At 40.3% G+C, this 15,532-nt stretch overlaps 1 protein-coding gene across 2 annotated transcripts in view; it reads right to left on the minus strand.

The window, feature by feature from the left end:
• The window catches only part of AFF3 (ALF transcription elongation factor 3), a 336,079-nt gene that overhangs the window by 89,844 nt on the left and 230,703 nt on the right, over window positions 1-15,532 (minus strand). For both annotated transcript variants that reach the window (XM_074815074.1, XM_074815073.1), the window contains one exon: window positions 1,614-1,665. In XM_074815074.1, coding sequence (XP_074671175.1) covers window positions 1,614-1,665 — 52 coding nt within the window. The remainder of the gene's footprint in view (window positions 1-1,613; window positions 1,666-15,532) is intronic.

Raw genomic sequence — 15,532 nt, forward strand, 5'->3', positions numbered from 1 at the left:
CTTTTCCACAATCCCTTTTCTGTCTAAATCTGCTAATGCTCTTTTATCTCCTGCACGATATACATTTTCACATGTCCTTTTCTGCTTGTTACGAAGCAAACCATAATTTCAGCTCTCTGGCTCTGACAGCCTGTTCCACACTGACATCCATTCTGCAGGATCCCATCTCCCTTCCTACCCAAAGGACAAGCCATCTCTCCTGACCCAGTGGATGGGTCCCCACTCTCTTACCACCCAGCCCCTTGCTGCAGGCACCACGGCATCTCGGTGTGCTATTGTTATTCTTCAGATGTCCCTTCTGTCCCTCGCTTCACTTTGCCCTATGCTGTCTATGATGTGTTGTGTTTTAAACTATCTAGACAAGCTGGAAGAGTAATTAAATGTGAAGTGTTTCAGGATGAAATACATTAAACAAAAAGAAATTGTATAAATATGTAAATAATTGAATCTATGTGCTGAATCTTCTTAACACTAAGAAGCTTTGCTCAAAATAGATGAAATAATGGTTTAGTATAAATATTAAAAGGTTTTGATTTACCTGTTGTTTGGAATATATTGTAAAATAGAGAATTCTAATAACAAGAGTTAAAGAAAACCCTTGAAGACCTTCATGACTACATACCTAAAATTATTTTTTTAAGATCCTGAATTTCAGATAGCTCCAGTTACCCTTGACTGAAATAATCACAATTGAAACCCATGTTATATCCAGGTCTGGATCCATCTTTGAGATTCAGCCAGGGGCAGTACTGCACTCAGATGCTCTGGTGAAGGCACAGGACATGCATTTTAGTGCAAGAAGGAATGGAAGTGGCTCTTGCTCTCCCATCCCCAACCAAATCACCCATGCCAGTATACTGAGAAGGAGAGAGCATGGAATACCACTGCTTGTCAACGAGGCACTTGGCCAGCCAGGGGAAAGTCAAGACCAGACCTGTTCTAGTGAGTACTTAATTATTTAGACAAAACACAACAGTGTTTTAAGGAAAAACTGGGAGACACCTGCCCCAGCCAACAAAACCCAGCTCTCCTGACACATGAAAAACTTTGGCTGATGTATCTGCTCCCAGTCAGGTAGTTTGAGGTCATTAAAACCCAGGCAAGTGCCCTAACTGCTGTATTATGGAGTGAACCAAATGTGCAGCAGTCTTCAGCCTTCTTAGCACGCATGGGCCATGCAGAGACAGGACTGAAAATGCTCAGAGGAGAGGCTCTAGGCATGTCAAAGGTAAGCAGCCCAGTGGCTACTCCCTGGGGCCAGGTCATGCTTGCAAGGTTTGGCCTGAACCCTTAATCCAGAATTTCTGTTTCTTCCCTCCTTGGCTGCTCTTTGAAACATAACAAAATCGAATCAGAAGGAGACTGATACAAAAACCTTCTGGGTCGCATCAAGGTAATAAATCAAGAGCACTGCAGACCATTCCCCACCAATCCAGCAGTTAGCACATGCGGGCTGGCTCCAAGCAGCAACATCTGTTACTCCAGTTACAGTACTGCCATGTATTTTGATAACCTTTATGTATGTTTTGAAAAAGCTTTAGCAAAATATTTGCAGTAGCTCAGTCTCGACATGAAACATACTACAAGTGACATGTTAGTTGTCTGGTTCTTACCTGGTCATTCTCTTCTTCGTCACTGCTTAACTTGAGGTCATCTTCTAGCATTCTGGAAAGCAAACAGTAGAATAAATTATAATTTACCAAAATGCTTCAGATCTGATGTTTTCTCTGAGCTACTGTAAACATTTAATAATTTAAATAGAAAGAAAATATATTTTATCCCAGTAACTCTGTAGATGTGACACTTCGTAATTTTTTCTTATCCAGTTGCTATCGACTAACTTCTTAACTCATTTCCTACTATTACTGCCTAAGGGAAAATGTTTACTAGAGTAATAATGGATTTTACAAAGATTCTTGTTATTACAATCACTGACAAACAATTTTTATATGCTAAAAATAATATTTTTGATGCTGACAGGTCAGTAGTCTCTCTGAAAGGAAAATTTTGCTCCATTTGGCTTTGAGCTTACAAAACAGAAGTAGATATTTATACTGGCAGTACTGCAGCACAAAATAAGATTCAGCAATGTTTCCCAAAGGCCATTTTTACTTTATTGCATGTTTGATGTAAAATTGACATTGACTGAAACAATTAAAACTAAAATATATTGTCTCAGTGCACAAGAGTATCTACAAGGATTTCACTGTCATACAAACATAGAAAATAACGCATCTTTTCTAATGAGGATTTCACCTTCCCTTCCCGTATCCTTTCCCCAACTTGCTTAAACTGGCTCACAGAGAAAAGGAGTTTGTTTTTACCTCTATGCATTTTTTTACAAGCTACGATTAAGTAACCAGCAGTTAAAGGAGTTGAAAATGTGCAAAGATTTCCCCCCATGCTTGAAAGGTCTACAAGAATGGGACCTATTTTTTAAAAAAAGCCTCTGTAATAATAATTCAGAAAATTGCTAATTTTTCTTGTGTTCTGGGAAAAGAGAATCTGTAATTTTGTCGCGACTCCAGAATAAAGCTTGGTGAGCAATTCAAACACATCCTGTGATGTGGGTGGTCCCTGGAGTGTAAATATATCAGAAGACATATGTAGTAATTTCAAACCACCTCCTTGTACTTGTGCCTAGATCTTCCAAGAGCATGCCTGAAAAGTGTGACTCTTACACGGGCAACATGGTGTGCCATGTCTTAAAAGAGCACCAAGCCCAACCACCCTCTCCTCAGCTCCTCGCTATATGTACAGTCCCTGCCGGTTGCTGCCGTCACAGCTGCTTCCCTATTTCCCTGCAGCACCTTTTGGGGAATGTAGGTGTATAAGAACAGGATTGGAGGTCAGAACATAAACTCCCACTAGTTCATCTCTTAAAGTCTCTTGTCTTGCTTTTTTTCCCACATTTCCTTCTACTTGTGCCAAGATTTTTCCTCTATAAAATCAACATATCGAATTCAGCAAAATCTCATTGCCATGCAGACACCTCAAGTATATAAGACACTCATTGAGTTACAGAGACTTGACTATCTCACAGCAAGACTTGCCCGGGTTTAGTCCAGAAATAAGTCCACAGGCAGGAAAAACCTTGCCCTGCCATCTCCCAAGTCAATAAAATCTCTGGTGGCAGTATCGAAGCAGCCACTGGGCAAGCTAGCAAGCCTTGCTGAGAAGTAAGCAAGTGGGACAGGTATGAATGACATGGGATTAAGCTTGTAGGAGCTAAAATATATCAGAGAGGGTAAGCTTCCTATAAACACTGCAAGACCCACGTTGGCTTTGGATCCCACCACTCACAGGGATCCAAACAATCTTACAATTACTCATTTTTTTGTGAGATGTGTTTAGGGCATCCCTGAGAAAATAGAGCTTGAAAATAGAAAGATCTGGGACTGGGCATTATGTAATAAAATGCAACAAAATCTGCACTGATAGTTATTTAAGCAGGAAGAGATGTGATTATTGTGAAAAGCAGAGCAGCCATGATACCACTGCTTGCTCTTCCTTGAGTTTGAGTGTGTGAATTTCTTCCAGTGATGTGGTAAGCCATATTGTTTAAGATTTAGCAATTTAGCTCTTCTAAATGGAAGCTGAAAAACAAAAGCATATAATGAAATGTTCTAGGTAGCTCTATGTATTTATTAGTGTCCTGACTTTTCGTATCAACATAAAAAAGACGTGTATTGTTAGCCTGTGATTAGATGCAATTATGACTCTTTGAAGGCGTCAGGTTGTGCAGAGATGTGAGTGGAGCTAAGGTGAAGCACCACGAGTGCAAGCAGGAACCATCCACACAAAAGGAACAAGAAACTGCCGTGCTGGCCCATCAACCTCTCCTTGCTCATATGTTTTAGCCCGTCTTTATTTTCATTGTCTGTTTCTCATTTCAGAAGCGCTGCTTTCCAAGAAAATCATTGCCTGACTGGGGCTTGTGGCCTCTTCTGGAACTACTGTCAGCATATAAACAATCTCCTAATGCAGCGGATAGGGAAAAACAGGTCATCATAAAATGCCTGCTTGCTTGCTTGCTTTTTTTCCCTAGAGTGAGATCTGGTCCACCTGATCCATGTATTTGTCACAGGTTAAGACAGCTTGCCAATGTAGAGGTCTACCTTGTAAAGGCAGGCGCTGTTTTCCTATGGTGCAGGTATAACCTCTGTGCCTGAAAGCCTTGACTGTTTCCCATACTGCTTTCACTGTCAGGTGAGGCCCTCAGCCCTGATCTACAAAGCTACAGCCAGAGCCGGACATAGTGTCACACTGGACTTAAGCTTCACCTGCCAGCAGTTCTGGAGAGCAAGGCTCTTTGGACATCATGCAGCTCTCAAAGCCCAGCCTGAGGCACATGCTGGGTGAGGAGGAGGTATTTGTTTACAAGGACTCCAGTTTGCAGTAAGTGTCTTAAGGAAGCTGGATCAATTTTGAGTCTGTATGATTTTGAGGAACACTCCTCCTGGACAACTCATCTCCATCATGAGAACGATGATGGTTAAAAGAAAAAGTCCACAACTGGACCAGTAGACCCCACTTGAAGAGACGGAGAAGAGAAGAAACATACTTTAAGCTCACAAGAGGTGTTACGCTAATTTGTAATTTATCTGAAAAGCACTTTGGCACGGATTCAGCACAGAATGAGCTTTGGTGCACCCTATGTTAGCAGAGAACTTCAGATCACATTTAAATCAACCCCTGCTTGGGATAGAATTTCTTTACATATTCTGACAAACTAGTGCAAGGATGGACAGACAAACACATACAAGCTCAGGTGCAAACACAGCTTTTTCAACACAGCCTATCTATAGCTACTTTCTATAACACCTTTTTCAGAATATGCAAAGTCCAGGCCAGTAAGTAGCATCATCCATGGGCTCAAAGGTTTTTCCAAATGGATTTGGCTTTGATGTAAAAAGATAAGTAAATATAACTTCGAAAACAAAAGCTAGAAAAATGAAGTGGCATTTGAAGTGGCTTTGAAAAACCACTTAGGGCTCCTGCACTTGAAAAGACTGCGTACAGTCAGGAAGTTACTTTGCAGAACCTAATTACACATTTTTAGTGAAATGTCTGTGAGGTTGCAGTAGCAGCAAAGGGTGGGAAGCTTGGGCGGGAGCACTTACTGCACTCTAATTAATGCATTTGTTCCTTTCTCCACAAAGATCATGACAGGTAGAGATGTATTATAAGGAAATAAGGATGAGCTTGGGATATTGAGAAATGCCTCAGCAGCTAGTTTCTTTCTCCAGTACCAATTAAGGGGTTGCAGCCAGGGGTTCTGGACCACTCAGTTATGGTGGGAAAGGAGGGGAGGTGAGGGGCTACTTACAGGTAATGAAAGATAGGCAGAAAGTCTTCTAGAGTGCATCAGTATCCAATATTTACCAATACTAATGTGACTGCGTGTCCACATCTCCTGCATAGCTTATTGGAAAGCCTGACCTCTTGCATCTGGGGGTTGCTCACTGTTGTTCAGTGGGCTACTGGGGCGGGTTGACCATGTAGGGAACTGCAGATGGACCCTGCGGGACTCCTGCGCATCCCAGCATGTTGAAGGGCCAGGATATGCTCCTGGTCAAAAGCTGGGGTTTGGGATGGGAGGCCATCGCAGGCTGCCCAGAAACCACCCTGCTCAAAGGGAATGGTCAAGTCCAGACTTGTAGCTTCATTGTTTTGTCTGTCTGTCTTTTTTCATGATTTTTATTTGCTGGAAAGTCAAGTCCCAAGCAAGGATTATCTTCAGCCCCAGCCAGAGTCCAGGGGATAGCAGGAAGACTTCTAGTTTCCCCTCTAGGAAGTAACATCAATGTAACATCAAGTTTCAAGCATGAGGGTAGAGCCAGGGCCCAGGTCAAAGATTTTGGGGTTTGAAAGAGCTGGAAGAGAAGGAGTTGCTGGGAAAGGATATGTTGATGGTGTGGTGTCTGGGGGAGGCGGTCTTCAACAACTAGTTGGGAGTTAGTTGCAACTTTTAATGTCTGGAGCCAGTCTGAGACCCTTCCAGCATAGCCTTACTTAGGAGGATATCTATTTTCTTCCAGGGTGAGGACATGACCCCACCCGGGAGTTAAACTTTGCATCTGCTGGTGCACATGAAAGAAGCAGCAGGCATCACACCTTGCATCTTACTTTAACCTCTGATACATTTCACATTCCTTGGCCTAATGAATTCTTCCCTTCCCACCCCACAAATTACTTATTGAGGCATAAAACTCTCAAGAAATGCCTCTGTGGTTTTGTTTTGTGATTACAGAGATTCCCTTTTGGCATGTAAACCAAAGGACAGGAGAAGATGCTCTGAAAATTTTCAAGAGAGGTTATGGGAATGAGGGGTAAAACCCTCCTTGTGTCCCTCTGGTGGTTTAAGCTACTATATGAGATATGGTCTTCATGATAATTTTGACAATTAGAACAAAAGAAAGATTGAGTTAGGAAAGGAAAAATATTGATAGTAATTAAGTCATTAACACTAATGCTTTAGGAGAGAACATGCCAATGGTTTGCAAGCTTGGGGCACAAATGTATGGATGTTGCAATTGTCATTTAAATAAATTCAGAAGTCACCATCTTTGCAATTTGTGAAAGATCTCATGAATGTGTTAATCTGATCAAGAATATTGTTCCATTTTAATGCTAGGCAGTATCTCAGTCAGAATACTGTGTTTATTAAGGACTTTTGTGATTTCTGCTCATTATGTAGGAAAGGAACTTTGGTAGTGGAAAAATACTTTTGATTTTAGCTGAAGAGGAACCCCACAAAGCAAAGAGTTGTGATGAAATATAAAAATCAGATAACTAAGTGCTCATTTGAGTTTAGACCTCCACAATGTTTCATCTGAATGAGACTGTTTTGGGAAAATTATCTTATTTTTTAATGCATAATATTGACATTTTATTTTCTTTCCCATAAATGCATAATGACCTTTCAAGAACTGGACGTTAGTTTCAGTATTACCAGAAACCCAGAAAAAACCCAGATATTATTCAAAAGAGCAGTATACTAGAAGGGTCTCAGACTGGCTCCAGATGTTTAAAGTCACAACTGATGCACTGATATATAGAGAAGTATTATTTCACGTTGTAGGAAAACAAAACCAAACCTTCCTGGAGGCACAACACTGTGCAAGACCTTTAACTCTTGTTCTCAGCAAAATGAGAGAGAACGCCAGGTGGGAATATGCCGTTGCTGTCCAGACTGTGCTCTTATGTTACTGGGATTATTTCAGCTACGAGTGCTCACATACGTGATACCACTTAAGCTCCAATAAGACAAATGTACCCTCAGTTTTTGGTTGCTTTCTAAAAGAGAAATGCAAGCAAAAATATGCCTGGTAAGAAGTACAGAGAATTCATAAGAAACAGATGAACACGTTTCCTTCCTTAAAAAAAACCCAAACCACACACACAAAAAACCCCGGAAAGTAATGTTGCTATTACCTTGGTTACCTGCACGTAACAGATGGCCAGTTATAACTGCTACTTATCTACAGCCAAAACAGGTATTTCAAATAGCTTTGTTTACTAATCCTAAATATAGGAGTAGCTGTTTTTATACAGTAGTAAATTTTAATTAATTAGATTCTGATTGCTGAAATTATTTTTCACTTTAGTGCTATAACTGATGCAAATGTTTCACTTTAAAAAAGCTCATGCATTTATATTATCTGAAAAGTGTAGTATTTATTCATGTTTTATACGAAATAAAGTCAAAAAGCTTATGGATTGAGGTAAACAACTAGATCAAGAGGGTATTTTATAAATGCTGTAATAGAGCTTTCAGCAGGCTTGTAAGACCTCTGCAAAGCACTGCTTGCAGCATCTAAAATTCACTCTGAATATATGTTGTTTAAGTTGTAAAAACCCCTCAACAAACAGTTTGTGCAAGTTCTGCTACACAGAAACATGTAGGAAAACACGACTATATAGAATACCGTCAAATCTAATTAAAAACAGAGGGAGAACACCAGTAAAATCAGGCTGGTGAAATATTAATGTACTTAATGCTGGAATGAAGCATATATATCAATGTGAGATTTAATTCCAGAGTGTAGAATTTAAATGCCTGAAAAACAGACTCAGTCTATAGAAATAGAATTAGCAATTCCAATAAAAAATAGATGCTCTGAAGGAAAAGTTTTCTGTCCTTGGCTTGAATCCATATAGGCTGGTCTACACTGCTCTCCAAAACCATTTAAACTGGCTAAATGCTCTGCTAAATTCCCATTACACTGATCATCTCATTAGAAATGCAAGGCAGTCCTCCCTGAGTGATACAGCCATCATTCTCTCCTATGAGCAGAAGTTGAAATAAGGTTTCCTCTGCAGCAGCTGCCCCGGTGAGCGACTGTGTTTGCCCTGGTGATGTTTTCCCCCTTTAAAGAAAGGGAGGACAAATGCCATTGAATCATACCCTGAATTTTCTAACTCCTTGGCAGGGTGGCAAAAAGGGCCCCACAGTCCACAGCGCTGTCCAAGAATGATAGTTGGGTAGAAGGACCCAGAGTACTTCCTTAAAAATGGAATAAATTCTTCAGAAAAGCAGGGAAATGAACCGTGTGAGCCCAATCCCTGAGCAAGGAAGCCACCTAAAAATGCACGAATACTCAGAGAGAGGGAAGAGTGATGAGTGAGGCACCAGCAGCTCACGCCTAAGCACCTGCCTAAGTAGTCCAATCACTCTGAGGGCTTACCAAAGTTTCATGGCTAATCATGCTCTGTGTGACAGGAGGAAACACATTTGGGGAATAAAAGTTTTGAATGCGCAGCTCGCAATTTTCCAAACCATTTCTTCCCTCCCTGCCCCTGCTCCCCCCAGGCTCTCTGGGTGTGATTAGCAGCTATTTACTAACTCGCTCCTCCTGATTTCCTAGCAATTGCTGATGCTGCCATCTACAAAATATTCATTTGAAATGCGAAATGAAATAAGAGTGCATGAACTGCACTAGCGCCTTGTATGTCAGCTGTTGTGGCAGAAATCTTGGGGAATTTAATGTGTCTGAGACAGAATTTCCACTGCCAAGTCTCCCTGCTGAAGTTGCAGCATCTGATTTTGTACTTGGTGATTATTTCCTTACAAATAGACTCTTTCTGCCTAATCCCCAGCATTACAAGCATCTGCCCTCACACTGGAGTCATCATCCCCCACATTTGTATTCTCGTGCTCCCTTGCAGATGACTGCAGTCATCTGTATAACGCTGACCATTCATTTAGCAGCGTACATACCCGAGGCTGCGGTGGTGTTTATCCCTATCTCTGGTTGGGTGAGGGAAATGAGATCGCTTAGGCTAGAGGTTCTCAAACTTTGCTGCGCCAAAATGAGAAGTGTCTTGTATTATCAAAGCAATGGGGAAAGCAGCAGCTTCGTGTCCCTGTGTGATGCCCTGGGCCCCGCCCTGGAAGCCAGAGGCTCATACTGTCCCTCCATCTCTCAAGCATTTTCAGAGTTGCAGCTTCCCAGAGTAGAGTCCCCACTTAAAAATGGAGTTGGGACGACATTCCTTGTTCTGGGATATACAATTTTGTGTTGGTTTCTTTCAAGTGTCCTTTGTTTAAGTGAGGCTGAATTATTAAATTACTCAGACTATTTGATAACCTGCTCCATCCTCACTGTTTCTTTCTCCGTCATCCTCCACAAAGCTTTACCATCGGTGAATATAATTTCCTACCACACCCTAGTTTCCAGCTCCTCACAGAACAAAATCAGCTTTGGTTGATAAGAATTTACATTTCTTTCCTTGAAAGTAAAACATTGAACGCAAATAATTATGCTCTTTATCCTTCAGTTCCTTAGTGGTATTAAAGGAAGCCAGTCTGAGCTCTCCCCAAACTTTGTGTGCAGTAGGAGTTGCCAGGCGACCTGTCCTTAAACTGTCTTCCTTGTCCTTTTGGCATATTGCACAGCGTTAGCTGTCTCCTGGGGTTTACCCCACATTTCAAGGTACATCACAAATGACCCTCAGATTTTGCTAGCCAGTGGCCTTCATGGTAGCATGGAAGATCTGAGGCTTATGGAAACTTGTATCTAGGGTAAGTGATTTAAAATTATTTATTGTCTCCAGACACTGTTCAGCTTCCCACCTGTCTACTAGGCACCCTGCTTTTTCTCATATAAAAAAATATTTATTTACTCTAATAGTATTAACAGCTTTAATATTTCCAGCTAATAAGGGGCTATTGATAGAATGTCTTGATTGTTGTTATTCTTTATATACCTTAAGAAACCCCTTTTTCTCATTGTCCTTGAACTTTCCTCTGGTATCCTACACTCCTTTTATCCATCTTCAGTATTTTATAATTTCTCTTTTAGATTGTTATCTTCCCCTTCCACGTTACATGTATTTTATATTTAATCTCTATAGCACAGATTGCTTTTTCATTTCTGATTGCTACTTTTACTTCACCACTGAAGCTGAGCTAGCTTTCCACAAAGTTAGGTTTTTCCTTGATTGTGGAAATGCAGCCTTTTGCTAACCTAACAAGCTCTGCTTAAAAAATTCCACACTTTCTCCTTTCTAAGTTTTTCTATTCCATCAATTTCTGGTCAACAATTTCTTCCACTTTGGGACACCAGCCTTTCCTTGTTGGGACTGTCCTTTATTTGTCTAGCTTGGCCATAATAAAATCATGATCTAGTTCCCAGGCAACCATGTGCTTCCCATTCAGTGACCAATTTATCTTTATTCAAAGCAGGGGTGAAATGTTCTCAGTGCTAGAAAAGTGCCACTAAGATGGTCCACAACTTTTATTTTAATTTCATGGCCAGCTACACTGGACATCTGGTGATACCTTCAAAACTAAGACCTGTGGTATCCACCTGATGAATCTGCCTTTGCTTTACAGATTGGTGCCAACAGAGCAACTCCATCCCCTCCGGTAACTGAAGCTGATATTCAATGATATTCTGGCTCTGGGATAAAGAAAAAGATTATTCAGTATCCCCAGTTGGAGCTTTTCATGTCAATAAAGGTGAGAAGAGGGGAAAAACAGGGTAATTTGGTCCCTCCCAATGGCACATGGTTAACAGGCAGATACAGGGAGGCTATTGCAGAATATATATATGGCACCGAGCAGCAGGACAGGAACATATGGGAACTATACCTCCTCCATAACCTTCTGAGCTCCAGCCAGTAGAAGCACGGCTGTGAAAGACGCACCAGGACCCCCAAAGTTTTCAGCATTTCCTTTTAAATACTTTTCCTAGCCATTTCCTGGAAAGCCACTATATGTATTTTACTCAGTCCAGTCTGCAATACTTATAGCTTCATTTAGTTTTAATATAGTTATAAATGGGCTGTAGCGGCCTGCTTCTTTTAATAACTAAGTAAATGAAACCCTGTCTGTAATAATAAATGAACCATCCATCTGGGAGGCCTCCAGTAAAAATTTCAACAGGTATTTATTGCTCCTTTATGTAAACAGTACTCTGGACAATACAAGTGATTATATTCTCTGTCAGCCCTGTCAGGAAGGAGACAGTATAGTTTTGGACGAGGTTCCATAGCATACACACTGAATTTACAGGTTTATTTGACTAGATGGAGACAAAATGATTAAAACAAGCAAATAAACAGACAAGAACCCAGTTGGCTACTGTGAAAGGGAGCACACCATTTCATTTAAAGGTATGGGCTGCAAGAATAAAATACAGAAATAGGTCCGTTGGTGCAACAGGCTCCTCACAACCCCAGATGCTTCACAGACACCCGCCCTAAACACCCCCCCCCCACCCCCCCCTGCAGAAGTGGAAGGAGTTTCACTGTAAAATCAACTATAGAGATTTTAAAATATATTGTGCCCTTGTAGGTTCTCACAGTATGGAAGACTGTGGTCAGAGAATCCCTGACCAGGGCAAGGGGCGGAAAACCATGCTATCCATCCCCAGTGGTCATCCCTTTCACTCACGGACACTGTTGCTCACACACTGAAAAGGGCAATAGCATGACACTTGTGCAGTAATGAAATTTTAATTGAAAAAAATCTCATTGCCAAAATCATCTTCATACCACTATTATATTCCGGCTCCTAATTACCTACCATTACATTCCGCTGTTGTTGAAATAATACAATGTCAGAATATATTGTCAAATAATTAATTCAGAGTGTGGCAAGAGGGGAAAAAAAAAAAAAAAGAAACAAGGGGCAGAAAGACCTGAAAGCTCATGTATGTCTAGGTTGATGTGTCATCACTTGATGCTGAGGAGTGAGCTGTAAAGAGTTCTGTGAATTAAATATATAGGGCTGCTGTGATTTTTCTCAAAATTTCCAGCCCTCAAATTTATGCAGGAAAGGGCTTAAACCCCTCCCATAAGCAGGTTTCTCAGTGCCTTTCATTTGCAGCCAATCTAGGCACAGGGAAAACCACATTTTTTTTTCTTACAAGCCAGACTACAAAAGGAAACCAAAGCTCTCAGCCAAAATGACAGGCAGCATTCTGCCCCATGGGGCAAATGGATCGCTGCTTATTATGGAGACCTGCACCCTGTGTGCTCGGCTCAGAGAAAGGGGTAGTGCTGCTCCCAAAGGGGTTACCTCCATTACCAGGGCGTTTCCAACATTTTTACTAAGCTCAGCAGGCTAACAAACTTATTAGGAGATGATGCATTAATGATAGTATTCTCTTTTCTCCTCTCTGCTTTTGTTGTGATCACAAGATGCTGAAAAGGGAGAAGGTAATCCCAGCAGGGCAGACATCTTCGAATTAATAGCAGTCCACCAAAATACAGGAGGAGTTGTTGGGTTTTCCTGCGGATGGGCTGAGGGAGGGAAGGGGCTCCTGAGGCAGTGCCCGAGCTTGGGGTACAAGGTGCTGCAGAGACAGGGGAGCTGGAGGCAGGTGCTGGCACCTGGGGTGAGAATGTGGCCATGAACTTCACTGCTGGGGAGACAAAAACGTGTGCAATCTGCAGTGGTCAGATAGTTCCTTTGCCTTACATGGAGCTGCACTGAAGGGATGGTTGATCACTTGGGATCCTCTTAATTCAAACTGCATTTTGCAGCTCTGGTTGAGGTATGTGCTCAGGTTGTCTATGGGCTTCCTGGCACAGACTCTCAGCTGCCCTGGGATCTGATGGCAGCAAGCACTTCTGTCCTGCTTGTTTCACTTTGAGAGAACCCCTTCTAGGAGTCAAAATGGGAAATTCCTCTTCCTTAGAAATAATCTCCTTCAGACATTGCAATAGCAGAAATAATCAACCGAGGGCTGCTCCTTTAGAAAGGAGAAGGGCTTTAATCTCAGCATTCAGATCCTGCACGTGCTGTGCAGAAATACACCACCTGGACCACTATATATATATATGTTAAAAAAAAAGAGCATGTGTTTTTTCTTTAAAAACACTTTTTGGACAAAACTATGAAGTTAGCTCTCAAAAAGTAAACGATGCTATATCTCCTTTCTAATGTCTCTTTTTAAATATACACCAGGGAACAACTCTCATAACTCACTCAACACACACTATCTTATGAGTTATAGGTCAGTCTTCTACGCACAGAGTGTGTGTTGCACTTCTACAAACCATTATGAATTTTCCTTCCCTCATCATTCATATTGTGTCAGAATATCTATTACAAACCCCTGTTTGCAAGAAGGACTTCTATTTTCCCCTTTCATTTTATCACTGCTCTTAAATTTTCTTCTGGACACCAGCTTGGCATGCTGGCAGTACCATGCTGGCAGTTTCTGAGAAAAAGTCATATTCAAAAATTGTATGTCAGGGCTGTAATGTCACTTCCAAAGAAATATCCTTTTTTAACTAATAGGAGTAGTGTATAAAAATGAATTAGACACAATTGTATTCTGATTGCCAAACTCTAGCACCCAGCTGCTAACTACCACAACCATCTTGTAAAAAATAATCATCTGAAAGTCTAAATCATGTCTGATAAAGGCTTCTGCTGTCCTAAATATTTGGAAATGTTGAGTCATCTTGAGATAAATGTCAAAAATCATTTTTTACAAAGGCTCGAGCATTGATGAGGTTCTAACTAGAGTCTTGTGTGAGGAATTTAGAGCTGAGGGGAATTTTCTGACAAATAGTTCAGCCATCAAGAACACTGTGAGGACTGGCCAAAATGCTTGGCAATTGCTGGATTTGATAAATACTTTTCCCTAAATAACTAAAAAAGTTTGATTTCTACGTAAAATGATTAATTTCAATATTTCTGAAATGCTATGCTTTCATTTTCTTCTTTCAAAAACATTGTTTTGAAATACTATTTTATCTAGTGTTGTAACAAGGCTGCCCAAGCCCTTTCTGGAGTGAGGTAACGAAATGATTATCCCTGAATGTATTTTTTTCATTTAGGTGAGAGAATGAACAGAACTTTTTTTTTTTTCAGTTGACCCATATGATTTTTTATTGTATCAAACAAAATATTAATTACCCACACTGATTCAGAAGTTAATTTAGTTCAGTTTGCAAATTACTGAAACTAGCCTTGGTTTGAGTTTTGTGTGCATCCACGAAACATACTGGCTTCTTTCATTTTTTCCCCCTCATTGGCTGTTAATTGAAGCTTTCTGTAAAATATTTTTTTCTGTCATCAGCTTTCAGACTGCCATCCATAGGAGCAAACTTCTATACCATAGCAGTGTTGTAAGCAAGTGTTGGTATGAACCAAGCATGCAGGAAATGGATTCTCAGATTGTTACATGTCTGATTTTCAAGGATTTGGGTTTTTTGGGGGGTTTTCTTTACAAAATCAGATTGGAATTGAGACCACTTGCTCAAATCTATTCCATTATACAACTGCTTGGTTGGTTTGTATGTTTGAAATTTATGATTTATCTGATACTGAGTTCCAAGGAACTGATTTCTACATTGTCTCCTACAGGATCTACCTAAGACCTCCACCGTTGAAAAAATGGCATTAAGTATCATTTAATTTGTTATTATTTGATGTCAGATAGAGCCCAATCAAAATAATCATTATTATTTCAGAAGTACTTTTGGGTGTGGAAATAAAATATGCAGGACCTAATATTGACGGAGCTGTGGATAATTATCTGTTTGATATTTAAATAAGAATAAACCTTACAGAAAATAATGTGTTAATTTAGTATAACTGCAAATAATTTGCAAGCAAACATTGTGTCTATATTATGCAATATATATTTAAAAAGTCATATATAGAAAGGTGACATTTGACTCCTAAAGAATTCAATTTAGTAGCAACAATGTTAATGGTCAAAAGTGTATGGCCTAAACTGAATGTACTGGGTTAGTTTCATCATCAGTGTCACTCTAGTAAAACCAGTTTCATCAGCAATTAATTTAGCCCGTTTAATTTACCTTCAAGGCAAATGATTTTTTACTGATAAGAGAAAATACTTCAGATGTACATAGTTTATCAGGCACTTAAATATTTTTAGTGCACTGAAGACAGCAGAGATGGCTGATGAAAATACTGAATAAAATAGGCAAAATGTAGGAGTCTGACAATAAAGACCTTTGAAATATGTAAATAACTTCACAGAAGTTCTATAAACCTTTAGACTATCTCCAGCAGAGTCTTTATTATTCTAAAGAAATCATT

Source organism: Strix aluco, chromosome 2 (assembly GCF_031877795.1).
Source record: "Strix aluco isolate bStrAlu1 chromosome 2, bStrAlu1.hap1, whole genome shotgun sequence".
In the NCBI taxonomy this organism is placed as follows: Eukaryota; Metazoa; Chordata; class Aves; order Strigiformes; family Strigidae; genus Strix; species Strix aluco.